Source organism: Rhinoraja longicauda, chromosome 44 (genome assembly GCF_053455715.1).
Source record: "Rhinoraja longicauda isolate Sanriku21f chromosome 44, sRhiLon1.1, whole genome shotgun sequence".
Classification (NCBI taxonomy): domain Eukaryota; kingdom Metazoa; phylum Chordata; class Chondrichthyes; order Rajiformes; family Arhynchobatidae; genus Rhinoraja; species Rhinoraja longicauda.
This window is the reverse complement of record NC_135996.1, coordinates 6888580-6915520: the sequence shown is the minus strand read 5'-3', so window position 1 is coordinate 6915520 and position 26941 is coordinate 6888580. Positions and strand designations below refer to the sequence as shown.

The 26941-nt window shown below is 54.3% G+C and overlaps 1 protein-coding gene across 1 annotated transcript; it reads right to left on the bottom strand.

Annotated features, from left to right (window-relative positions):
• Window position 1: 1 nt before the first annotated feature.
• On the bottom strand, window positions 2-17851 carry LOC144612357 (potassium/sodium hyperpolarization-activated cyclic nucleotide-gated channel 4-like; the record flags this gene model as incomplete). The annotated part of the gene is given in 10 exon segments (XM_078431931.1): window positions 2-180; window positions 225-716; window positions 719-760; window positions 2606-2770; window positions 4604-4844; window positions 8745-8891; window positions 9832-10050; window positions 14356-14517; window positions 16868-17297; window positions 17754-17851. Coding segments are annotated over 10 exon segments (2175 nt in total), but the record flags the coding sequence as incomplete, so codon positions are not given.
• Window positions 17852-26941: the final 9090 nt, after the last annotated feature.

Below are 26941 nucleotides of genomic sequence, written 5' to 3'. Positions count from 1 at the left end.
GGCCCGGGGTGAGGGGGGTCTGGCCAGGGGTGAGGGGGCCTGTCCCGGGCCCAATGGGGCCTGTCCCGGGCCCAGTGGGCTTTGACCCGGGCCCAGTGGGCTTTGACCCGGGCCCAGTGGGCTTTGACCCGGGGCCCAGTGGGCTTTGACCCGGGCCCAGTGGGCTTTGACCCGGGCCCAGTGGGCTTTGACCCGGGCCCCAGTGGCTTTGACCCTGGGCCCAGGTGGGCTTTGACCCGGGCCCAGTGGACTTTGACTCGGGTCCAGTGGGGTCTGTCCCGGGCTGGGGCCGGCCTGCTGTGCGATGGAGACCGGGCTTTGAACCCGGGGTCTGTCCCGGGCTGGGGCCGGCCTGCTGTGCGATGGAGGCCGGGCTTTTGACCCGGGCCCAGTGGGGTCTGTCCCGGGCCCAGTGGGGCCTGCCCCTGCCCCTGTCCCGGCCCGGGTGGCGAGTGTGCCCTGGCCGCCCATGTTGCCCATACCCCCCAGCGGCAGGAAGATGGCGGCGGGCAGGCTGTGCTGGTGGGTGAGGGCGATGGCCACCGAGGTGGTGGCGGCTGCCGTCTGCAGCGGCCCCTGCACCAGCGGCGCCCAGATGAGCGGCTTGGCCCGCAGCTCCTGCAGCTGCCGCTCCTGCAGCATGTGCGCCATCTCACGGTCGTGCTTGACGATCTGCTGGATGATCTCCTTGTCCCGCAGCGTGATGGAGCCCGACAACGAGCCGAGCCCCCCCTGCGCAGCAGCATAGAGTTCTTCTTGCCTGGGACCGGCACGGGGGGGGGGGGGGGGGGAGAGGGGAGAGAGGGGGGGGGAGAGGAGAGGGGGGGGGAGAGAGGGGGGAGAGGGGGACAGGGGTAGAGGGGAGGGGAGGGGACGGGGGTAGAGGGAGAGGAGACGGGTGGAGAGAGGGGGGAAGGGACGAGGGGGGAGGGGACGGGGGACGGGGTGGGAAAGAGAGGAGGGGAGAGAGGGAGAGGAGGGGGGGGAGGGGAAGGGGTGGGGGGAGAGAGGAGGGGAGAGAGGAGAGAGTTCCGTGAAAGTGGCGTCACAGGTAGACGGGGAGTGTTGTAGAGCAGAGGGGTCTAGGAGCACAGGTACATCACAGGTAGACGGGGAGTGTTGTAGAGCAGAGGGATCTAGGAGCACAGGTACATCACAGGTAGACGGGGAGTGTTGTAGAGCAGAGGGGTCGAGGAGCGCTTGTACACAGTTCCGTGAAAGTGGAGTCACAGGTAGATATGATGGTCAAGGAGGCTTTTGGCACGTTGGCCTTCATCAGTGAGGGTACTGAGTTGGGATGTCATATTTAGGGGTTGCCAACTTCCTCGCTCTCAAATAACGGGGACAAAGGTGACGTCACCGCCCCGCGCCCCACAATGACCTCACCCAGCCAGTGGCCACGTGCTCCTGCTCCACCAACAGCGGGCCGCCCGGGGCCGGGAGGCGGGTTGCTATGCAACCTCCGTTAGGCGGCCGCCCGGAGCCTACACTGTCGGGGGCTACAACGGACCCTGGGCTACAGTGTCCAGGCATACAGTGTCCGGGCATACAGTGTCCGGGCATACAGTGTCCAGGCATACAGTGTCCGGGCCTACACTGTCCGGGCCTACACTGTCCGGGCCTACAGTGTCCAGGCATACAGTGTCCGGGCCTACAGTGTCCGGGCCTGCAGTGTCCGGACCTACAGTGTCCAGGCATACAGTGTCCAGGCATCCAGTGTCCGGGCCTACACCGTCCAGGCCTACAGTGTCCAGGCATACACATTCCGGGCCTACAGTGTCCGGCCTACAGTGTCCAGGCATACACTGTCCGGGCCTACAGTGTCCGGGCCTACAATGTCCGGGCCTACAGTGTCCAGGTGTACACTGTCCGGGCCTACAGTGTCCGGGCCTACAGTGTCTGGGTCTACAGTGTCCGGGCCTACAGTGTCCGGGCCTACACCGTCCAGGCCTACAGTGTCCAGGCATACACATTCCGGGACTACACCGTCCAGGCCTACAGTGTCCAGGCATACACATTCCGGGCCTACAGTGTCCGGGCCTATAGTGTCCGGGCCTACAGTGTCCAGGCATACACATTCCGGGCCTACAGTGTCCGGGCCTACAGTGTCCAGGCATACACATTCCGGGCCTACAGCGTCCGGGCCTACAGCATCCGGGCCTACAGCATCCGGGCCTACAGTGTCCGGGCCTACAGCATCCAGGCCTACAGCATCCAGGCCTACGGTGTCCAGGCATACAGTGTCCGGGCCTAATACGGGACAAGGGCGGTCCCCGTAGGGGACAAAGCAATTTAGCCCAAAATACGAGATGTCCCGGCTAATACGGGACAGTTGGCAACAACCCTGGTTCTGTTACAGTTGGACAAGACGTTCATTAGGGCCGCACTTGGAACATTGAATTTAGTTTTGCTCACTCTGTTATAGAAAGGACGTGGTTAAGCTAGAGAAGATTTATGAGGATGTTGCCAGGACTCGAGGGCCTGAGCTACAGGGAGAGAGAGGTTGAGGGGCAGGCTGGGACTCTGTTCCCTGGAGCGCAGGAGGGTGGGGGTAGGGGTGTACAGGATCACGAGGTGGATGGACAGAACCAACGCTCCTCCTTACCGATCCTGTTGAGCCTGTCCATGGCGACGGTCTCGAAGGCGCGCCGCATCATGGGGTACTCCTCCAGCACCTCGTTAAAGTGGTCGACCGACAGCGAGTACAGGCGGCAGTACGTGTCCGCACGCACGCTGGCCGTCCTCCGACCGTGCGTCAGCAGGCAGATCTCTGGCAGAGAGGAGAGAGGGCTGAGACCCACCACTGACCCACACACCTCCCCATCCCCAACACTCCACTACCCTGCCTGCCCCCCTCTCACCAGCCCCCTGCCCTCCCCCTCCCAGCCACCCCTGCCCCCTCCCATCCCCAACACACCACTCCCCTCCCCTCTCACCAGCCCCCTGCCTTCCCCCTCCCAGCCACACCTGCCCCCTCCCCTCAACCCCCTCCCCTGCCCACCCCCTCTCACCAGCCCCCTGCCCTCCCCCTCCCCAACACACCACTCCCCTGCCCTCAACCCCCTCCCCTGCCCACCCACTCTCACCAGCCCCCAGCCCTCCCCCCTCCCAGCCACCCCTGCCCCCTCCCATCCCCAACACTCCCCTCCCCTGCCCACCCCCTCACCAGCCCCCTGCCCTCCCCCTCCCAGCCACCCCTGCCCCCTCCCATCCCCAACACTCCACTCCCCTCCCCTCCCACTCTCACCAGCCCCCTGCCTTCCCCCTCCCAGCCACACCTGCCCCCTCCCCTCAACCCCCTCCCCTGCCCACCCCCTCTCACCAGCCCCCTGCCCTCCCCCTCCCAGCCACCCCTGCCCCCTCCCCTCAACCCCCTCCCCTGCCCACCCACTCTCACCAGCCCCCTGCCCTCCCCCTCCCAGCCACCCGTCCCCCTCCCCAACACACCACTCCCCTGCCCACCCCTTCTCACCAGCCCTCCCCCTCTCACCAGCCCCCTGCCCCCCTCCCATCCCCAGCACTGCACTCTGCTGCCCGCCCCCTCTCCTGCCCTCCTCTCCCCTCCCCTCTCTCTCATACCATCCCCCTCCCCCCTCCCCCTCACACCAGCTCCCTCCCCTCCCCTTCCCAACTACCCCTCCCCCTCACAACAGCCCCCTCACCTCCCCTCCACATCACATCATCCCCTTTCCAGCAACCCCTCCCCTCCACTCCCCTGCCACTCCCCTCTCCTCCCCTTCCAGTCTCTTCTCAGCCACCCCCTCACACCGTCCCCCCTCCCCTCCTCTCTCCACACATCCCCATCCCACCCCCTCCCCCCTCACCTCCCCACACCTCCACCGTCCCCTCCCCTCAACCCCCTCACACCGTCTGTCTTCCAGCCTCCCCATCCCCTCCCCTTCCCTCACCTCCCCAGAGGGAGAGGGTAGTCAGGGGGAGGGGAGAGGGAGAGGGTAGTCAGGGTGAGGGGAGAGGGAGAGGGTAGTCAGGGGGAGGGGAGAGGGAGAGGGTAGTCAGGGTGAGGGGAGGGGAGAAGGTAGTCAAGGGGGGAGGGAGAGGGGAGTAGGTCGAGCGGGTGAGGGGGAGGAGAGTCAAGGGGAGATGGAGAGGGTAGTGAGGGGGAGGGGAGAGCGTAGTTGAGGTGAGGGGAGAGGGTAGTCGGGGAGAGGGGGAGAGAGAAGGGGGTGAGGGGGAGAGTAGAGGGTGGCGGTCAGGGTGAGAGGGGAGAGGAAGCAGCTCAGGGGGAGAGGGGAGGGTGCAGTTCAGGGTGTGGGGACGAGAGGGTAGAGGTGGGGGAGTGGGGGTAGGGTGCAGCTCAGGGTGAGGGGGGAGTGGGGAGAGGGTACAGCTCAGGGGGAATGGGGAGAGGGTACAGTGAGGGGGGAGAGGGTACAGTGAGGGGTGAGGGTGTGAGGGGAGGGTGCAGTGAGGGGGGAGTGGGGAGAGGGTACAGCTCAGGGTGAGGGTGTGGGGGGAGAGGGTACAGCTCAGGGGGAGAGGGGGGGTGCCGCTCAGGGGGAGTGGGGAGAGGGTGCAGCTCAGGTTGAGGGTAGAGGTGGGGGGAGGGTACAGAGGGGGTGTGGGGAGAGCAGGGTGCAGGTACCTCCGAAGTAGCAGCCGTCGGAGAGCTTGGTCTCCTTGCTGCCCTTGGTGAGGATGCTGACCACCCCGTGCTGGATGAAGTACATCTTCTTGCCCACAGTGCCCTCCCGCACGATGTAGTCGGTGGGCTGGAACACCTCGAAACGCAGCTTGGTCAACATGGCCGTCACAAAGTTGGGGTCGGCATTGGCGAAGAGCGGCATGGTGGCCACCAGGTTCCTGCAGTTGAAGTTCACGATCTCCTGCGGGCACCCAGTGTCGTTTGTTAGTTTTAGTTTTGACAGATGCACGCCCTTATGGCAACACCGAGTCCGCGCCCACCAGCGAACTCCAGAGAATAGGCACAGAATCTCTTGCCCACAGCAGGGGAATCGAGGATGTTGCCAGGACTCGAGGGGCGGATGCATGGCAGATGCAGTTTAGTGTGGATAAGTGTGAGGTTATCCACTTTGGTGGCAAGAATAGGAGGGCAGATTATCATCTGAACGGTGTCAAGTTAGGAACAGGGGACGTACAACGAGATCTGGGTGTCCTAGTGCATCAGTCACTGAAAGGAAGCATGCAGGTACAGCAGGCAGTGAAGAAAGCCAATGGCATCTTGGCCTTCATAACAAGAGGAGTTGAGTATAGGAGCAAAGAGGTCCTTCTGCAGTTATACAGGGCCCTAGTGAGACCGCACCTGGAGTACTGTGTGCAGTTTTGGTCTCCAAATTTGAGGAAGGATATTCTTGCTATTGAGGGCGTGCAGCGTAGGTTAATTCCCGGAATGGCGGGACTGTCGTATGTTGAAAGACTGGAGCGACTAGGCTTGTATACACTGGAATTTAGAAGGATGAGAGGAGATCTTATCGAAACGTATAAGATTATTAAGGGGTTGGACACGTTAGAGGCAGGAAACATGTTCCCAATGTTGGGGGAGTCCAGAACAAGGGGCCACAGTTTAAGAATAAGGGGTCGGCCATTTAGAACGGAGATGAGGAAAAACATTTTCAGTCAGAGAGTTGTGAATCTGTGGAATTCTCTGCCTCAGAAGGCAGTGGAGGCCAATTCTCTGAATGCATTCAAGAGAGAGCTGGATAGAGCTCTTAAGGATAGCGGAGTCAGGGGGTATGGGGAGAAGGCAGGAACGGGGTACTGATTGAGAATGATCAGCCATGATCACATTGAATGGCGGTGCTGACACGAAGGGCCGAATGGCCTCCTCCTGCACCTATTGTCTATTGAGAGGTTGAGTAGACTGGGACTCTATTCCCTGGAGCGCAGGAGGATGAGGGGGGATCTTATAGAGGTGTACAAAACCATGAGAGGAATAGATCGGGTAGATGCATCTCTGGAGAGAAGGAATGGGTGACTTTTTTCGGGTCGAGACCCTTCTTCAGACCCCGACCCGAAACGTCACCCATTCCTTCTCTCCAGAGACGCTGCCTGTCCCGCTGAGTTACTCCAGCTTTCTGTGCCTATCTTCGGTTTAAACCATCATCTGCAGTTCTTTACTGCACACTGTGATACAGAGAAGATTTACGAGGATGTTGCCAGGTCTAGCTAGATGGCCTGAGCTGCAGGGAGAGGTTGAGCAGGCTGGGTCTCTATTCCCTGGAGCGCAGGAGGATGAAGGGTGATCTTATAGAGGTGTATAAAATCATGACAGGAAAAGATCGGCACAGAGTTTCTTGCCCAGAGTAGGGGAATCGAGGACCAGAGGACATGGGTTCAAGGTGAAGGGGAAAAGATTTGATGGAATCTGAGGGGTAACTATTTCACACAGAGGGTGGATGAGGCTGGGACTATCCCAACAGGATCGTTCCGAGTCAGCATGGATTTACGAAGGGGAAATCGTGCTTGACTAATCTTCTGGAACTTTTTGAGGATGTAACTAGGAAAATTGACAGGGAGAGCCGGTGGATGTGGTGGACCTCGACTTTCAGAAAGCCTTCGACAAGGTCCCACATAGGAGATTAGTGGGCAAAATTAGAGCACATGGTATTGGGGGTAGGGAACTGACATGGATAGAAAATTGGTTGGCAGACAGAAAGCAAAGAGTGGGGATAAATGGGTCCCTTTCAGAATGGCAGGCAGTGACCAGTGGGGTACCGCAAGGCCCGGTGCTGGGACCGCAGCTATTTACAATATACATTAATGACTTGGATGAAGGGATTAAAAGTACCATTAGCAAATTTGCAGATGACACAAAGCTGGGTGGCAGTGTGAACTGTGAGGAAGATGCTATGAGGTTGCAGGGTGACTTGGACAGGTTGTGTGAGTGGGCAGATGCATGGCAGATGCAGTTTAATGTGGATAAGTGTGAGGTTATCCACTTTGGTGGCAAGAATAGGAAGGCAGATTATCATCTGAACAGTGTCAAGTTAGGAACAGGGGACGTACAACGAGATCTGGGTGTCCTAGTGCATCAGTCACTGAAAGGAAGCATGCAGGTACAGCAGGCAGTGAAGAAAGCCAATGGAATGTTGGCCTTCATAACAAGAGGAGTTGAGTATAGGAGCAAAGAGGTCCTTCTGCAGTTGTACAGGGCCCTAGTGAGACTGCACCTGGAGTACTGTGTGCAGTTTTGGTCTCCAAATCTGAGGAAGGATATTCTTGCTATTGAGGGCGTGCAGCGTAGGTTTACCAGGTTAATTCCTGGAATGGCGGGACTGTTGTATGTTGAAACACTGGAGCGACTAGGCTTGTATACACTGGAATTTAGAAGGATGAGAGGGGATCTTATCGAAACGTATAAGATTATTAAGGGGTTGGAAACGTTAGAGGCAGGAAACATGTTCTGAATGCTGGGGGAGTCCAGAACAAGGGGCCACAGTTTAAGAATAAGGGGTAGGCCATTTAGAACTGAGATGAGGAAAAACTTTTTCAGTCAGAGAGTTGTGAATCTGTGGAATTCTCTGCCTCAGAAGGTAGTGGAGGCCAGTTCTCTGAATGCATTCAAGAGAGAGCTAGATAGAGCTCTTAAGGATAGCGGAGTCAGGGGGTATGGGGAGAAGGCAGGAACGGGGTACTGATTGAGAATGATCAGCCATGATCACATTGAATGGTGGTGCTGGCTCGAAGGGCCGAATGGCCTACTCCTGCACCTATTGTCTATTGTTTAAGAAACAGATAGACAGGTACATGGATAGGACAGGTTTGGAGGGATATGGGCCTAAAGCGGGCAGGTGGTGCTAGTATAGGTGGGGCATGTTGGCCGATGTGGGCAAGTTGGGCTGAAGGGCCTGTTTCCACGCTGTATCACTCTGTCACTCTATGATAGGGGCAGAATTGAAGCCCCGGGGAGTGTGTGTGTGGGGAGTGGGTGTGGGTGTGTGTGTGTGTGGGGAGTGTGGGTGTGTGTGTGTGTGTGGGGAGTGGGTGTGGGTGTGTGTGTGTGGGGAGTGTATGTGTGTGCGTGTGGGGAGTTGGGTTGCCAACTGTCCCATATTAGCCGGGACATCCTGTATTTTGAGTTAAATTTGTTTGTCTCGCATGGGACCGCTCTTGTCCTGTATTAGGCCCGGGGGGCACTGTAGGCCCTGACGCTGTAGGCCTGAACGCTGTAGGTCCGGACACTGTAGGCCCGGATGCTGTAGGCCTGAACACTGCAGGCCCTGACGCTGTAGGCCTGAACGCTGTAGGTCCGGACACTGTAGGCCCGGATGCTGTAGGCCTGAACACTGCAGGCCCTGACGCTGTAGGCCTGAACGCTGTAGGTCCGGACACTGTAGGCCCGGATGCTGTAGGCCTGAACACTGCAGGCCCTGACGCTGTAGGCCTGAACGCTGTAGGTCCGGACACTGTAGGCCCGGATGCTGTAGGCCTGAACACTGCAGGCCCTGACGCTGTAGGCCTGAACGCTGTAGGTCCGGACACTGTAGGCCCGGATGCTGTAGGCCTGAACGCTGTAGGTCCGGACACTGTAGGCCCGGACGCTGTAGGCCTGAACGCTGTAGGTCCGGAGGTCGTGTAACGGAGGTTGCGTAGCAACCCACCTCCCGGCCCGGGCAGCCGCCATTGGTGGAGCGGGAGCACGTGGCCGCTGGCTGGGTGAGGTCACGTGGGGCGCGGGGCGGTGACGTCACCCTGTCCCGTATTTGGGAGTGGGATAGTTGGCAACCCCCTAGTGGGGAGTGTGTGTGTGTGTGTGTGTCTCTCACCTCGCGTAGTGGCACGCTGAGCTCTCCCAGGATGTTCTCCTCATCAAACATCTTGCCCTGGTAGCGGTGCTCGTAGTATTCGTGGATCCGCTGCCGCATCTCCGACGGCAGCTTGTGGAAGGACATGTACTGCTCCACCTGCTTGTACTGTGTGGGGGGGGAGAGCAGGGGGGGTCACAGTGACCAGGCAGGGTGGTCGACATACCTACCCACTGACCACCCACCCACCCACCGCCCGCCCGCCCACCCACCGCCCACTGACCACCCACCCACCGCCCGCCCACCCACTCCCAACCAACGCCCGCCCACCCACCCACTCCCACCCACCCACTGCTTGTGGAAGGACATGTACTGCTCCACCTGCTTGTACTGTGTGGGGGGAGAGCAGGGGGGGGTCACAGTGACCGGGCAGGGTGGTCCACATACCCACCCACTGACCACCCACCCACCCACCGCCCGCCCACCCACCCACCCACAGCCCACTGACCACCCACCCACCCACAGCCCACTGACCACCCACCCACCCACAGCCCACTGACCACCCACCCACCCACCGCCCACTGACCACCCACCCACTGCCCGCCCACCCACTCCCAACCAACGCCCGCCCACCCACCCACAGCCCACTGACCACCCACCCACTGCCCGCCCACCCACTCCCAACCAACGCCCGCCCACCCACAGCCCACTGACCACCCACCCACCCACCGCCCGCCCACCCACCCACCCACAGCCCACTGACCACCCACCCACCGCCCGCCCACCCACTCCCACCCACCCACTGCTTGTGGAAGGACATGTACTGCTCCACCTGCTTGTACTGTGTGGGGGGGGGAGCAGGGGGTCACAGTGACCGGGCAGGGTGGTCGACATACCCACCCACTCTCTCGCCCTCTCTCCCCCTTGCCCACTCCCTCGCCCTCTTGTTCTCCCTCTCTCCTCTCCCTCTCCTACCCCTCTCTCCAACCCCCGCCCCCATCACGTACCCTCCATGCTTCCTGCCGTCTCACCCTCCCTCTCCCCGCTACCCTCCCTCTTTCTCTCCCTCCCATCCCACTCCCCCACCCCCACCTCCCCGTGTACCCACCTTCTCCTGGTACTGCCGGCGTGACGAGTCGAGGGACTGGATGAGCGCGGTGGCGTGGCCAATGAACATGGCGTAGCAGGTGGCGCCCACGATCATGCTGAGCATGGTGAGCCAGACGTCGGTCATGCCCCGGGGAGCCTGCTGCCCGTAGCCAATGCACAGCATGTGGCTCATGGCCTTGAAGAGGGCGTGAGAATACTGTTTCCCCCACGAGTCGTTCTGCCGCGGGTGGGGGGGCGGGGCAGGAACATGGGGCAAGAGACAGTCCTGTTAGTATCAGAGACACCCCTCGCTTTACCCCATCACCCCAGTGCCACCCTCAGCTGGGCAGGACACTCGGCCCCTCTAGCCCTTCCACGCCGATGAGTGAGAAACAAGGAACTCAAACTAGTTCGACAGCGTCTTCCAAGACAGGACCCTCCTGTCAAAGGGTCCCGACCCAAAACATTCTCATCATCTCCCCCTCCCCGTCCCCTTGCTTCCCCTCTCTCTCCATCCGTTCCCTTCCTAATTCTCTGACCAGTCTGACTGCCCCCTAATAGAGTGACAATAGGTGCAGGAGGAGGCCATTCGGTCCTTCGAGCCTGTACGCACCGCCATTCATTGTGATCATGGCTGATCATTCTCAATCAGTACCCCGTTCCTGCCTTCTCCCCATACCCCTGACTCCACTATCCTTAAGAGCTCTATCCAGCTCTCTTTTGAAAGCATTCAGAGAACTGGCCTCCACTGCCTTCTGAGGCAGAGAATTCCACAGATTCACAACTCTCTGACTGATAAAGTTTATCCTCATCTCCGTTCTAAATGGACTACCCCTTATTCTTAAACTGTGGCCCCTGGTTCTGGACTCCCCCAATATTGGGAACATGTTTCCTGCCTCTAACGTGTCCAACCCCTTAATAATCTTATACGTTTCAATAAGATCCCCTCTCATCCTTCTAAATTCCAGTGTATACAAGCCTAGCGGCTCCAGTCTTTCAACATATGACAGTCCCGCCATTCCGGGAATTAACCTAGTAAACCTACGCTGCACGCCCTCAATATCCTTCCTCAAATTTGGAGACCAAAACTGCACACAGTACTCCAGGTGCGGTCTCACTAGGGCCCTGTACAACTGCACACAGTACTCCAGGTGCGGTCTCACTAGGGCCCTGTACAACTGCACACAGTACTCCAGGTGCGGTCTCACTAGGGCCCTGTACAACTGCACACAGTACTCCAGGTGCGGTCTCACTAGGGCCCTGTACAACTGCACACAGTACTCCAGGTGCGGTCTCACTAGGGCCCTGTACAACTGCACACAGTACTCCAGGTGCGGTCCCGGCAGAACGACTCGTGGGGGAGACAGTATTCTCACGCCCTTTTCAAGGCCATGAGCCACATGCTGTGCATCGGCTACGGGCAGCAGAACTGTACAACTGCAGAAGGACCTCTTTGCTCCTATACTCAACTCCTCTTGTTATGAAGGCCAACGGAAGTGGCGGCGCCTAACGGCAGCGGCTCACTAGTAGTCTGTTCGTCTTTTTTCCTTTTTTTTTTTTTTGTTGTGTGTCGGTGTTGGGATGGTTTTTATATATTTTTTTGGTTGTGTATGTGTGGGAGGGGGTGGTGGGTGTGGGGGGGGGGGGGGGGGACTTTTCTCTTCCTCACGGCGCGGGGTGCGGCTCGGCTGCGGGGCCTAACATCGCCCGGTGCGGCTTGGCCGCTGGACTTTACAGTGCCCGGTGCGGCTTGGCCGCTGGACTTAACATCGCCTGGTGCGGCTCGGCCGCGGGACTTAACATCGCTGGTGCGGCTCGACCACGGGACTTAACATCGCCCGGTGCGGCTCGACCACGGGACTTAACATTGCCCGGTGCGGCTCGACCACGGGACTTAACATCGCCCGGTGCGGCTCGGCTGCGGGTCTTTTCATCGCTGGTGCGGCTCGACTGCGGGACTTAACATCGCCCGGTGCGGCTCGACCACGGGACTTAACATCGCTGGTGCAACTCGACCACGGGACTTTACATCGCCCGGTGCGGCTCGGCCACTGGACTTAGCTGTGCAAGGCTTGGTCGCGGGCCTTTCATCGCCCGGTTCAGCCGCGGGACGTTTCAGCGCCCGGTGCGGGGACTGTGCGGGTCGGTCGGGGACGAGCTGTCTGTCCGTGGGTGCGGGGGGAAGAGAGTGGAAGTTTTGTTGCCTCCATCACAGTGAGGGGGTGTTTCGAGTCACTGTGATGGACGTTTGTGTTGGGGCTATGTGTCTTGTGTTCTTTTTTTCTATGACTGCTATGTAGTTTCGTTCGGTACTTCGGTGCCGAACGACAAATAAAGCTCTGTTATACCTGTTATACCTGTTATTCCATTGGCTTTCTTCACTGCCTGCTGTACCTGCAATGCTCAAAGAGTCGATTCTCCTCGTTACATCCTCATAGTTACAGGCTATCTCTGCAAGCTTCACTGTCACCTGCTCCTTGCTGACGACGATCCTCGACCCGAAACGTCACCCATTCCTTCTCTCCACAGATGCTGCCCGTCCTTCGACAAGGTCCCACATAGGAGATTAGTGGGCAAAATTAGGGCACATGGTATTGGGGGTAGGGTACTGACATGGATAGAAAATTGGTTGACAGACAGAAAGCAAAGAGTGGGGATAAATGGGTCCCTTTCGGAATGGCAGGCAGTGACTAGTGGGGTACCGCAAGGTTCGGTGCTGGGACCCCAGCTATTTACGATATACATTAATGACTTAGATGAAGGGATTAAAAGTACCATTAGCAAATTTGCAGATGATACTAAGCTGGGGGGTAGTGTGAATTGTGAGGAAGATGCAATAAGGCTGCAGGGTGACTTGGACAGGTTGTGTGAGTGGCCGGATACATGGCAGATGCAGTTTAATGTAGATAAGTGTGAGGTTATTCACTTTGGAAGTAAGAATAGGAAGGCAGATTATTATCTGAATGGTGTCAAGTTAGGAGGAGGGGGAGTTCAACGAGATCTGGGTGTCCTAGTGCATCAGTCAATGAAAGGAAGCATGCAGGTACAGCAGGCAGTGAAGAAAGCCAATGGAATGTTGGCCTTCATAACAAGAGGAGTTGAGTATAGGAGCAAAGAGGTCCTTCTACAGTTGTACCGGGCCCTGGTGAGACCGCACCTGGAGTACTGTGTGCAGTTTTGGTCTCCAAATTTGAGGAAGGATATTCTTGCTATGGAGGGCGTGCAGCGTAGGTTCACTAGGTTAATTCCCGGAATGGCGGGACTGTCGTATGTTGAAAGGCTGGAGCGATTGGGCTTGTATACACTGGAATTTAGAAGGATGACGGGGGATCTTATTGAAACATATAAGATAATTAGGGGATTGGACACATTAGAGGCAGGAAACATGTTCCCAATGTTGGGGGAGTCCAGAACAAGAGGCCACAGTTTAAGAATAAGGGGTCGGCCATTTAGAACGGAGATGAGGAAGAACTTTTTCAGTCAGAGAGTGGTGAAGGTGTGGAATTCTCTGCCTCAGAAGGCAGTGGAGGCCAGTTCGTTGGATGCTTTCAAGAGAGAGCTGGATAGAGCTCTTAAGGATAGCGGAGTGAGGGGGTATGGGGAGAAGGCAGGAACGGGGTACTGATTGAGAGTGATCAGCCATGATCGCATTGAATGGCGGTGCTGGCTCGAAGGGCTGAATGGCCTCCTCCTGCACCTATTGTCTATTGTCTAATGTCTATTGTCCTGCCGAGTTACTCCAGCATTCTGTGTCCATCTGATGATCTATTGTACATTTTCTCAGATGGACACACAAAATGCTGGAGTAACTCAGCGGGGTCGGGCAGCATCTCTGGAGAGACGGAATGGGTGACGTTTCGGGTCAAAGAGACCTTTCTTCAGGCTGATAAACTGGGAAGGGGGGGGGGATGGAGCAGGATGAACATTGACTTCTCTAACATCAAGTATCCTCTGCTTTCCCCCTCTCTCCATCCCCTTCCCAGTTCTCCCACCAGTCTTTACTGTCCCCGACTACATTCTATCTCTGTACCTCCCCCTCCCCTGACATCAGTCTGAAGAAGGGTCTCGACCCAAAACGTCACCCGTTGCTTCTCCCCACAGATGCCGCCTGACCCGCTGAATTACTCCAGCACTCTGTGAAACGTCACCTATCCATGTTCTCCACAGATGCTGCCTGACCCGTTGAGTTACTCCAGCACTCTGTGAAACGTCACCGATCCATGTTCTCCACAGATGCTGCCTGACCCGCTGAGTTACTCATTGAGTTACGCATTACTCACTAGACATTTTGTGTCTATCTTTGGTGTAAAGCAGCATCTGCAGATCTTTCCGACACATTCCTTCAACCCCATCTCCCTTGATGTCTCGTCTTAGCACCTTGCCCTGCCTTATTTCTGTGTCTCCCTCTCCCCGGACTCTCAGTCTGAAAGAAGGGTGTCCACCCGAAACGTCACCCCTCTCCACGGACGCTGCCCGTCCCGCGTTGTTTCTTTTGGCCTGTCCCCCCTTCATTAGAGTTTGAGTGGACTTTAGCCCGGCTCACCACCATGTGGTTGATGGAGACCCAGCAGTCTTCGGGGAAGTCCTGCAGCATCGGCACCAGGAACTGCAGGCAGCCATCCCAGTGACACAGCAGCAGCATCATCCCGATCAGGTTGACGATCCGCACCACCGCGCTGGCCAGGTCGTACGTCATGTGGAAGATCTGCCCAACACAGCGAGAGAGACGGTCAGGGTGGAAGATCTGCCCAGCCTGCCCTGCCATGGAGACATAGACAGCCAGCACGGGCAGAGGGGCTGAAGGATCTCCCAATTGCAGTGGAAGGACATTCTTGCTCATAGAGGGAGTACAGAGAATGTTCACCAGATTGATCCCTGGGATGGCAGGACTTTCATATGAAGAAAGACTGGATAGACTCGGCTTGTACTCGCTGGAATTTAGAAGATTGAGGGGGGATCTTATAGAAACTTACAAACTTAAGGGGTTGGACAGGCTAGATGCAGGAAGATTGTTCCCGATGTTGGGGAAGTCCAGAACAAGGGGTCACAGTTTAAGGATAAGGGGGAAGTCTTTTAGGACCGAGATGAGAAAACATTTTTTCACACAGAGAGTGGTGAATCTGTGGAATTCTCTGCCACAGAAGGTAGTTGAGGCCAGTTCATTGGCTATATTTAAGAGGGAGTTAGATGTGGCCCTTGTGGCTAAAGTGGTCAGGGGGTATGGAGAGAAGGCAGGGATACTGAGTTGGATGATCAGCCATGATCATATTGAATGGCGGTGCAGGCTCGAAGGGCCGAATGGCCTACTACTGCACCTATTTTCAATGTTTCTTTACATTTTGGTCGCGCTTTAAAAGCACAAACCAGACAGTTTTGCACAGGTCCACACCGATCACACTTACACTATCCTACGCACACACACACGAGGGACAACTTATACTTTTACTGAAGCCAATTAACCTACGTCTTTGGAGTGTGGGAAGAAACCGGAGCACCCGGAGAAAACCCACGCGGGTCACGGGGAGAAGGTACAAACAAAATCCGTACAGACAGCGCCCGTGGTCAGAATCTGGCCCCGTGAGGCAGCAACTCTACCACTGTGCCACCGTGGGGCCCATTTGTAGTGGCTGAAGTTTGGTTGTGCTTTAAAAGTACAAATCAGGCAGTGTTTATTTGAATTTGCATTTTTATCTCCAAATTTGAGGAAGGATATTCTTGCTATTGAGGGCGTGCAGCGTAGGTTTACCAGGTTAATTCCCGGGATGGCAGGACTGTCGTATGTTGAAAGACTGGAGCGACTAGGCTTGTGTACACTGGAATTTAGAAGGATGAGAGGGGATCTTATTGAAACGTATAAGATTATTAAGGGGTTGGACACGTTAGAGGCAGGAAACATGTTCCCAATGTTGGGGGAGTCCAGAACCAGGGGCCACAGTTTATGAATAAGGGGTCAGCCATTTAGAAATCGTGGTCGTTGACGGTCAGGGAAGCGTGTGAATTTCGCGATGTTTCCGAAGACGGTGCAATCTCTTAGCCAGGTGCAAGTTTCATTAAAAAAGTCACTTGTATCGGCCTGACTCGGCATTGTCGTGGTCATTGCCGTGGTCATTGTCATGGTCATTGTCGTGGTCATTGTCGTGGTCATTGTCGTGGTCATTGTCGTGGTCATTGTCGTGGTCATTGTCATAGGGTAAAAGAAAATGTCGGCGATTAGCTACGACTTTGAGTCGCCTTAAAAATCGCGTAACTGGGACAGGCCCATTACACTATCCTACACACATACATGAGGGACAACTTATAATTTTACCGACGCCAATTAACCTACGTCTTTGGAGTGTGGGAGGAAACCGGAGCACCCGGAGAAAACCCACGCGGGTCACGGGGAGAAGGTACAAACAAACTCCATACAGACAGTGCCCGTGGTCAGAATCTGGCGCCGTGAGGCAGCAACTCTACCACTGTGCCACCGTGGGGCCCATTTGTAGTGGCTGAAGTTAGGTTGTGCTTTAAAAGTACAAATCAGGCAGTTTTTATTTGCATTTTAGTTGACTTTAGTTTAGAGATACAGGCCCTTTGGCCCACCGTGTCCACGCCGACCAGCGATCCCCGCACACGAACACTATCCTACACACACTAGGGACAATTTTAACATTTACCCAGTCAATTAACCTACATACCTGCACGTCTTTGGAGTGTGGGAGGAAACCGAAGATCTCGGAGAAAACCCACGCAGGTCACGGGGAGAACGTACAAACTCCGTACAGACGGCGCCCGTGGTCAGGATGGAACCCGGGTCTCCGGCGCTGCATTCGCTGTGAGGCAGCAACTCTACCGCTGCGCCACCGTGGGACACTCGAGGGACAGTTTATACAATGAACCTACAAACCTGCGCATCTTTGGAGTGTGGGGGGAAACCGAGGACCTGGGAGAAAGCCCACGCCGGTCACGTTGGGGAGGACACGGACGTACAAACTCCGTACAGACAGCGCCCGTGGAAGCCGGGTGTCCAGCGCTACGAGGCAGCAGCAGCTCTACCTGCGCCAACGTTTGCTTACCTCCTCCCACTGGTGAATGTATCGTATGAGGCGGGACAGGCGTAGCAGGCGCAGCAAGCTGAGGATCTTGGCAAACCTGACGATCCTCAGGGCTCTGGCCGTCTTATACACCTCCGAGTCCACCCTGGTCTCCAGGTCGACGATGAGGAAGACGTAGTCGACCGGGATGGAGGAGACAAAGTCCACCAGGAACCAGCTCTTCAGATACTTCATCTTGATGATGTGGGGGTCGAGGATGATCTCGGTGTTGTCCTCCACCACGATACCAGTCCTGAAGTTCAGCACCAGGTCGATGAGGAAGAAGGTGTCCGACAGCACATTGAACACAATCCAAGGCGGGGTGTTCTCGTCCTTGAAGAAGGTGATGCCCACGGGCAGGATGATCAGGTTGCCCACCATCAGCAGCAGCATGGCCAGATCCCAGTAAAACCTGCCGCACCGAACAAGCACAATAGACAATAGACAACAGGTGTAGGAGGAGGCCATTCGGCCCTTCGAGCCAGCACGCACCGCCATTCAATGTGATCATGGCTGATCATTCTCAATCAGTACCCCGTTCCTGCCTTCTCCCCATACCCCCTGACTCCGCTATCCTTAAGAGCTCTATCTAGCTCTCTCTTGAATGCATTCAGAGAATTGGCCTCCACTGCCTTCTGAGGCAGAGAATTCCTCAGATTCACAACTCTCTGACTGAAAAAGTTTTTCCTCATCTCTGTTCTAAATGGCCGACCCCTTATTGTTAAACTGTGTGGCCCCTGGTTCTGGACTCCCCCCAACATTGGGAACATGTTTCCTGCCTCTAACGTGTCCAACCCCTTAATAATCTTATACGTTTCGATAAGATCCCCTCTCATCCTTCTAAATTCCAGTGTACACAAGCACTCACTCACTGGTCAGCTGCTCACCCGCCAACCCTGCCCCTAAACCGCCTGGCACACTCTGCGGTGGCCAGGGTGCGTGCACGTTACACACGCACTCACACATGCGCACACACATGCACACACACACATGCACACTCACACACATGCACACACATGCACACACGCTCACACACATGCACACACGCTCAAGTGCACACTCACACACATGCACTCACACTAGTGCATGCTCACACACATGCACACTCACACATGCACACTCACACACATGCACACTCACACACATGCACTCACACACATGCACAAGTGCACACTCACACACATGCACACTCACATTAGTGCACGCTCACACACATGCACACTCACACAAGGTGCACGCTCACACACATGCACACTCACACATGCACACTCACACACATGTACATTCACACACATGCACACTCACACTAGTGCACGCTCACACATATGCACTCACGTTCGCAAACATACGTACACGCACGCATGCACGCTCACACATATGCACTCACACGTACGTACACACGCACACACACATACACTCACACACAAACACGTACACACGCTCGCATTCATGCACATGTGCACTCACGCAAACATACGTATACGCACGCATGCACACACACATGCTCACATATGCACTCACACACAAACACGCACGCATGTATGCACTCACACGCAAACATACACACACACGCAGGCACTCAAACACACATACGCACTGCAGACTCCATCCTTCCCCCACCCAAGTCGTACAGTTTCAAAGTCTCATTATCCATACTTTTCACCTAGGCCAAAGCTAACAATGACCTGTTTCCTCCACCAAAGATTTTTACATCTCTTTCATTCATTTGTTCTACATCACCATCTACATCTCTCGTTTCCCTCTCCCCTGACTCTCAGCCACCTGTTCCTTCTCTCCACAGATGCTGCCCGACCCGCTGAGTTACTCCAGCACTCTGTGAAATGTCACCTATCCATGTTCTCCACAGATGCTGCCTGACCCGCTGAGTTACTCGAGAAATTTGTGTCTATCTTTGTACATTAATTGGCTTGGTAGCTTGTCCCTTGTGTGTGTTGTGTTAGGATAATGTTAATGAGCGGGCATCGCAGGTCGGCGCGGACTCGATGGGCTGAAGGGCCAGTTTCCCCGCTGTATTTCTAAGCAAAACTAAACTGGTGGAAACATCAGTCTGAAGAAGGGTCCCGACCCAAAACGTCACCCATTCCTTCTCTCCACAGATGCTGCCTGTCCCGCTGAGTTACTCCAGCACTCTGTGAAACGTCACCTATCCATGTTCCCCACAGATGCTGCCTGACCCGCTGAGTTACTCCGGCACTCTGTGAAACGTCACCTATCCATGCTCTCCACAGATGCTGCCTGACCCGCTGGGTTACTCGGGCTTTTTGTGTTTATCTGCAATGTTTACAAAGTTGGTTGGAGCAGCTGTGTGTTGTGTGGTTACATCGATTATGATATTCCCAACAGCTGTAGCAGGGCGTTAGGATGTCATGTGTACGCGGTATAGCTGACAAAAATCAATACACGCCAATTAACCTTGTTTGATAAATTCTGTGCCAGTTAGATGTCAACTCCAGGAGAATCAGGGACGGTAGGATGGCGTAGCGGGTAGAACTACCGCCTAACGGTGCCAGACACCCGGGTTCGATCCTGTCTACCGGTGCTGCCTGTACGGAGTTTGTACGTTCACCCCATAAGTTTTCTCCGAGATCTTCGGTTTCCTCCCACCCTCCAAAGACGTGCAGGTTTGTCGGTGAATTAGCTTGGTATAAATGTAAAATTGTCCCTTGTGTGTGTGTGTGTGTGTGTGTGTGTAGGATAGTGTTAGTGTGCGGGGATCTCTGGTCGGTATTGGACCCGGTGGGCCGAAGGGCCTGTTTCCGCGCCGTATCTCTAAACTAAACTAGACTTACACTCGGGGGACAGCTTGGCTTTATGGGGACAGTTGTGTCTTTTAACACGACCCAACCTGAGCTCAGTACCACAGACTGTCGACTGAAATAATTCAGTTTAGTTTAATAATAATAATAATAATAATGCATTTTATTTATATAGCGCTTTTCATACACTCAAAGACGCTTTACAGAGATTTTGAGAACATAGGGAAATGAATAAATAGATAAATAAGTAAATAAATAAATGAACAGAGAAAGGAGACAGAAGGTGACACGGTGACCTTCAGTGGTTGAAGGCAGTACTGAACAGGTGAGACTTCAGTGATGTTTTGAATGTGGTGAGTGTGGAGGAGTCTCTAACGGTTTGGGGTAGTGAGTTCCATAGGGTGGGAGCAGCGATGGAGAAAGCCCTGTCCCCCCAGGATCTGAGTTTGGTCCGGATGTGGGGGGGATAGGAGATTGGCAGCGGCAGAGCGGAGGGTGCAGGTGGGAGTGTGCCTGTGGAGGAGGTCGGTCAGGTAGGATGGGGCCAGGTTATGGAGGGCTTTGTAGGTTATGAGGAGGATTTTGTACTGGATTCTCTGGGGGATGGGGAGCCAGTGGAGTTTATAAAGGACGGGGGTGATATGGTCACGGATCGAGGTGTGTGTGAGTAGACGGGCAGCGGAGTTTTGAATGTATTGAAGTTTATTGATAAGTTTATATAAGTTTAGAGAAGGAATGGGTGACGTTTCGGGTCGACACCCTTCTTCAGTCTGCCGGTTTGAAGTCTGAAGAATGTTTCAGTCTGAAGAAGGGTCTCGACCCGAAACGTCACCCATTCCTTCTCTCCTGAGATGCTGCCTGACCCGCTGAGTTACTCCAGCATTCTGTGAATAAATACCTTCGATTTGTACCAGCATCTGCAGTTATTTTCCTACACTTGTTTAGTTTAGAGATACAGCGTGGAAACAGGCCCTTCAGCCCACCGGGTCCGTGCCGACCAGCGATCTGCGCACACTAACACTATCCCACATATACTAGGGACAATTTTTACATTTACCAAGCCAATTAACCTACAATTAACCTACAAGCCAATTAACCTACAATTAACCTATTAACGTCTTTGGAGTGTGGGAGGAAACCGAAGATCTCGGAGAAAACCCACGCAGGTCACGGGGAGAACGTACAAACTCCGTACAGACGGCACCCGTAGTCGGGATCGAACACGGGTCTCCGGCGCTGCATTCGCTGTAACTCTACCGCTGCACCTTAATTTATGATCATTGAAGTTGGGGGAGTCCAGAACCAGGGGCCACAGTTTAAGAATAAGGGGTCGGCCATTTAGAACGGAGATGAGGAAAAACTTTTTCAGTCAGAGTTGTGAATCTGTGGAATTCTCTGCCTCAGAAGGCAGTGGAGGCCAATTCTCTGAATGCATTCAAGAGAGAGCGAGATAGAGCTCTTAAGGATAGCGGAGTCAGGGGGTATGGGGAGAAGGCAGGAACGGGGTACTGAATGAGAATGATCGGCCATGATCACATCGAATGGCGGTGCGTACAGGCTCGAAGGGCCGAATGGCCTCCTCCTGCACCTATTGCCTATTGAAGTTGATGTTTTCAGGAGAGAGTTAGATTTAGCTCTTGGGGCTAACGGAATCAAGGGAGATGGGGAGAAGGCAGGAACGGGGTACTGATGTGGCACCCTTTATCCTCCATCTGTGCACTGCTGATGGTCTAGTGTAGCTTAGTTTGGAGGTGCAGCGTGGAAACAGGCCCTTCGGCCCACCAAGTCCGCGCCGACCAATGACCACCCCCATACGCTAGTCCCCCCCTCCCCCTCACACACTCCCACTATCCATCTGTCTCCAGACTCATCCCCCACGTCACTCTATCCTTCTCCTCCCCCCCCACACCCTCCTGCCCCACACTCTAACCCACCATTTTGCCTTTCACATTCTCACCTTCACAATCTCTCCCTGTCTCTCTGCCTGTCTCTCTTTCTCACTGTCTGTCTGTCTCTCTCTCTCTCTCTCTCTCCCTTTCTATCTCTCTCTCTCTCTCTCTCTGTATATCTCTCTGTATATCTCTCGCTGTCTGTCAGTCTCTCTCTCTTTCTGTCTCTCTGTGTCTATATATCTGTCTTTGTCTTTGTTTCTCTCTCTGTCTCCCTCCCCATATCACTGTATCTCTCTCTGTATCTCCGTCTCTCCCTCTCTCTCTCTCTGTCTCCCGCTCCCTCTCTCTCTCCATCTCTCTCTCTCTCTCTCTCTCTCTCTCTCTCTCTCTCTCTCTCTCTCTCTCTCTCTCTCTCTCTGTCTCCCGCTCTCTCTCTCTCTTCTCTCTCTCTCTCTCTCTCTCTCTCTCTCTCTCTCTGTCTCCCGCTCCCTGTCTCCATATCACTGTATCTCTCTCTGTATCTCTGTCTCTCTCTCTCTCTCTCTCTCTCTCTCTCTCTGTCTGGTCTCTCTCTCTCTCTCTCTCTCTCTCTCTGTCTGTCTCTCCATCTCTCTCTCTCTCTCTCTCTCTCTCTCTCTCTCTCTCTCTCTCTCTCTTCTCTCTCTCTCTCTCTCTCTCTCTCTCTCTCTCTCCTCTCTCTCTCTCTCTCTCTCTCTCTCTCTCTCTCTCTCTCCATATCACTGTATCTCTGTCCCTCTCTCTCTCTCTCTCCTCCCCCCCCCCTCTCCCTATATCTGTCTCCAGATCTCTGTCCCTCTGTCTCTGTTATATCTGTCCATCTCTCTCAATCTGTGTCTCTATATCTGTATATATATCTATTGCGTTATCAGTCTCTCTCTGTCACCCACACACATGCAGCCTCCCCCCTTGCAGCCACTGTGTTGTACCCACACCACCCACTGCTGTGCCACACTCCGGCCGACAGGGCCAGGGGCACAGGCTGGCATCAGCCATCAGTGGGCGGTGCCGGGCCTGTTTACTGGAGGCCGTGTCGCGGAGGGAGGGAGGAAGCTGGCTGTCACACCTGCCACCTGACCTGGCAACCAGGTAGGACTGACTGCCAGCCCCGGGAAACCCCCCTGGCACGTGCCAGCATGTTGGTGTACGCCAGGGCCCCCTGGGGACGCATCTACCTGTGACACCAGCCACAGAGGGCTGTGCATAGAGCCCCTGTGCTACAGATCACAGGCCTCCCTGCACTGAGGATGAATCAGCCGTCAGTGAAATGCAGAGCTTACTGACGAAAACCCATTTTAAAATTAAAAAAGATATATATTTTAAGAGATACAGCGCTGAAACAGGCCCTTCGGCCCACCGAGTCCGTGCCGACCAGCGTCCCCACTCATTGCTCTTGCTATTGAGGGCGTGCAGCGTAGGTTTACTAGGTTAATTCCCGGAATGGCAGGACTGTTGTAATGTTGAAAGACTGGAGCGACTGGGCTTGTATACACTGGAATTTAGAAGGATGAGAGGGGATCTTATTGAAACATATAAGATTATTAAGGGGTTGGGCACATTAGAGGCAGGAAACATGTTCCCAATGTTGGGGGAGTCCAGAACCAGGGGCCACAGTTTAAGAATAAGGGGTCGGCCATTTAGAACGGAGATGAGGAAAAACATTTTCAGTCAGAGAGTTGTGAATCTGTGGAATTCTCTGCCTCAGAAGGCAATTCTCATGGATGCTTTCAAGAGAGAGCTAGATAGAGCTCTTAAGGATAGCGGAGTCAGGGGGTATGGGGAGAAGGCAGGAATTGATTGGGGGTACTGATTGTGAATGATCAGCCATGATCACATTGAATGGCGGTGCTGGCTCGAAGGGCCGAATGGCCTACTCCTGCACCTATTGTCTATTGTCCATTATCACTATCCAACACACACCAGGGACAATTTACAATTTTTACCAAGCCAATTAATCTACACCCCTGTACGTCTTTGGAGTGTGGGAGGAACCCGGAGCACCCGGAGAAAACCCACACAGGCCACGGGGAGAACGTGCAAACTCCGCACAGCAGGCACCCGTAGTCGTGATGGAACCCGGGTCTCCGGCGCTGCTAGGCAGCCACTCTACCGCTGCGCCACCGTGCCGCCCTGCGTCCCTACTTGTGTAGAAGGAACAGCAGATGCTGGTTTTGCACGCAAGGTCGACACCAAATGCTGGAGTAACTCAAGGTCAATTTATTGTCACATGTACCAATCAAGGTGCAGTGAAATTGAGTTACCACACAGCCACACTAAGTGAAAAGCAACTAGACACACGGCCACATAAAGTAAAACTCAGCGGGCCAGGCAGCATCTCTGGAGAGAAGGAATCCTTTTATCCAGAGATGCTGCCTGTCCTGCTGAGTTACTCCAGCATTTGGTATCTATCTTCGACCAATCCTGTGTAATAATTTCAATCAGTCTTTAAACGGGTGACCTGAAACCACCCCTAATTAATCTAAGTAACATTCAACCTAAATTAATATTTAAATTATATCATTATTCGCATCAAGTATTGATGAACGTGAGATAACGGGCCCTTCGGCCCTTAATGTTTGTGCCGAACATGATGCTAAATTAAACTAAGCTCCTTTGCCTGCATGTGATCCATATGTGACCATTCCCTGCACAGCAATGTGCCTTTAGAAACATAGAAACATAGAAAATAGGTGCAGGAGGAGGCCATTCGGCCCTTCGAGCCTGTACGCACCGCCATTCAATATGATCATGGCTGATCATCCAACTCAGTATCCCGTACCTGCCTTCTCTCCATACCCCCTGATCCTTTAGCCACAAGGGCCACATCTAACTCCCTCTTAAATATAGCCAATGAACTGGCCCCAACTACCTTCTGTGGCAGAGAATTCCACAGATTCACCACTCTCTGTGTGAAAAAAAAACTTTCTCATCTCGGTCCTAAAAGACCTCCCCCTTATCCTTAAACTGTGAAATCTGATAGCCTCTTAAACACCACTATCCCTGGCAGCCCGTTCCAAGCACTCACCTGCTCGATGTAAAACACTTCCCTCGCACGTCTACTTTAAACTCCCCCCCCCACACACACACAACCTTAAATCTATGCCATCTGGTCTTTGACATTTCCACCTTGGAAAAAAAAAGGTTCACCTTATCTATGCCTCTCTATGTCAACCTTATCTATGCCTCTCTTCACTTTAGATACGACTTTACGAAGCATGGAAACAGGCCCTTCGGCCCACTGAGCCCGTTCCGACCGGCATCACCCCGTACACTAGCACTGTCCTACACACACTAGGGATAATTTACATTTTTACAAGGCCAATTAACCTACAAACCTGTGCGCCTTTGGAGTGTGGGAGGAAACCGGAGCACCCGGAGAAAACCCACGGGTCCCGGGGAGAACGTCCAAACTTCGTACAGACAAGCAACTGTAGTCGGGATTAAACCCGGGTCTCTGGCACTGTGAGGGAAAGGTGTCTATCTCCGTTAGACAAAGGTCCCCCTATAGCGAGGGTTACTGTAAAGGTCTACGACAGTAAATTTGAGGAAGGACGTCCTTGTTATTGAGGCAGCGTAGTTCACTAGGTTAATCCCCGGATGGCGGGACTGTCATTGAGGAAAGATTGGAAAGACGGGGCTTGTATTCACTGGAGGTTTAGAAGATGAGAGGGGATCTATAGAGACGTATAAAATTATAAAAGGACTGGACAAGCTAGATGCAGGAAAAAAATGTACCCAATGTTGGAGAGTCCAGAACCAGGGGCCACACACACACAGTCTGAGAATAAAGGGGAGGCCATTTAAAACTGAGGTGAGGAAAAACTTTTCCACCCAGAGAGTTGAGAATTTGTGGAATTCTCTGCCACAGAGGCAGTGGAGGCCGATTCACTGGATGAATTAAAAAGAGAGTAGATAGAGCTCTAGGGGCTAGTGGAATCAAGGGGTATGGGGAGAAGGCAGGCACGGGTTTACTGATTGTGGATGATCAGCCATGATCACAATGAATGGCGGTGCGTACAGGCTCGAAGGGCCGATGGCCTCCTCCTGCACCTATTTTCTATGTTTCTATGTTTCTACACCTTTGCAGTCACCTAGTCCATCCACACAGTCCCAGTCACAACTGTACATCTGCTCAGTCTACTATCTATTCCTCACACACACACACACACACACAACACACACACACACACACACACACACACACACACACACACACACACACACACACAGAACCTGACACACACACACAGTCTCACACAACTGTAGGAAGGAACTGCAGATGCCGATTTAAATTAAAGGTAGACACAAAATGCTGGAGTAACTCAGCGGGACAGGCAGCACCTCTGGAGAGAAGGATGATGCTGCCTGCCCCCGCTGAGTTCCTCCAGCAGTTTATGTCTACCTCACACAAGTGTACGTGCACTCATACCAAAAGTCTGATTCCCTCTCTCTCTCTCTCTCTCTCTCTCTCTCTCACACACATACACGCAAGAGTCTCAGACACAACACAACTGCACATTCCAGTCTATCCCCCCCCAACTCTCTCTCTCACACACACACAGAACCTGACACACAGTCTCACACAACTGTGCACGCACTAATTCTAATTTAATTCTCTCCCTCTGTCTCTCCGTCTCTCTCTCTGACACAGAACTGTACATACACTCATTCCAGTCTCTCTCTCTCTCTCTCTCTCTCTCTCCTCTCTCTCTCATCTCTCTCTCTCTCTCTCTCTCTTCTCTCTCTCTCTCTCTCTCTCTCTCTCTCTCTCTCTCTCTCTCTCTCTGACACACACGCACATACATATACACTCTCAGACACATGACTGTACAATCACACAACTGTCCATGAACTAATTCCAGTCTCACACTCACACACACACAATCTCTCACGTAGACACCAACCTAGAAATACCATAGGAAAGAAACTGTAGACGCTCGTTTAAATCGAAGGTAAACACAAAATGCTGGAGTAACTCAGTGGGTCAGGCAGCATCTCGGAGAGAAGGAAAGGACTGAAGGGTCTCGACCCGAAACGTCACCCCATTCCTTCTCTCCAGAGATGCTGCCTGACCCGCTGAGTTACTCCAGCATTTTGTGTCTACCCTCGAAATGCCATTCTAGGTTCAGCATGATGCTCACATTCACAATGACTGGCCCTCTCCATTCCAGCTCCTGTACTAATGCTGTATGACATTGGGCTGATATGCACGCTCTCTCCCCCATCTTCACTCCCCTCTGACCATCTGTCTCTCTCTCCTCTCTCTTCTTCTCCCTTCCCCCTTGTCTCTCTACCCCTTGCACTCCTCTTCCCTATTCCCCACTACTCCTCTCCCTAAACACCACTAATGCAGCCCCATTCACCCTCCT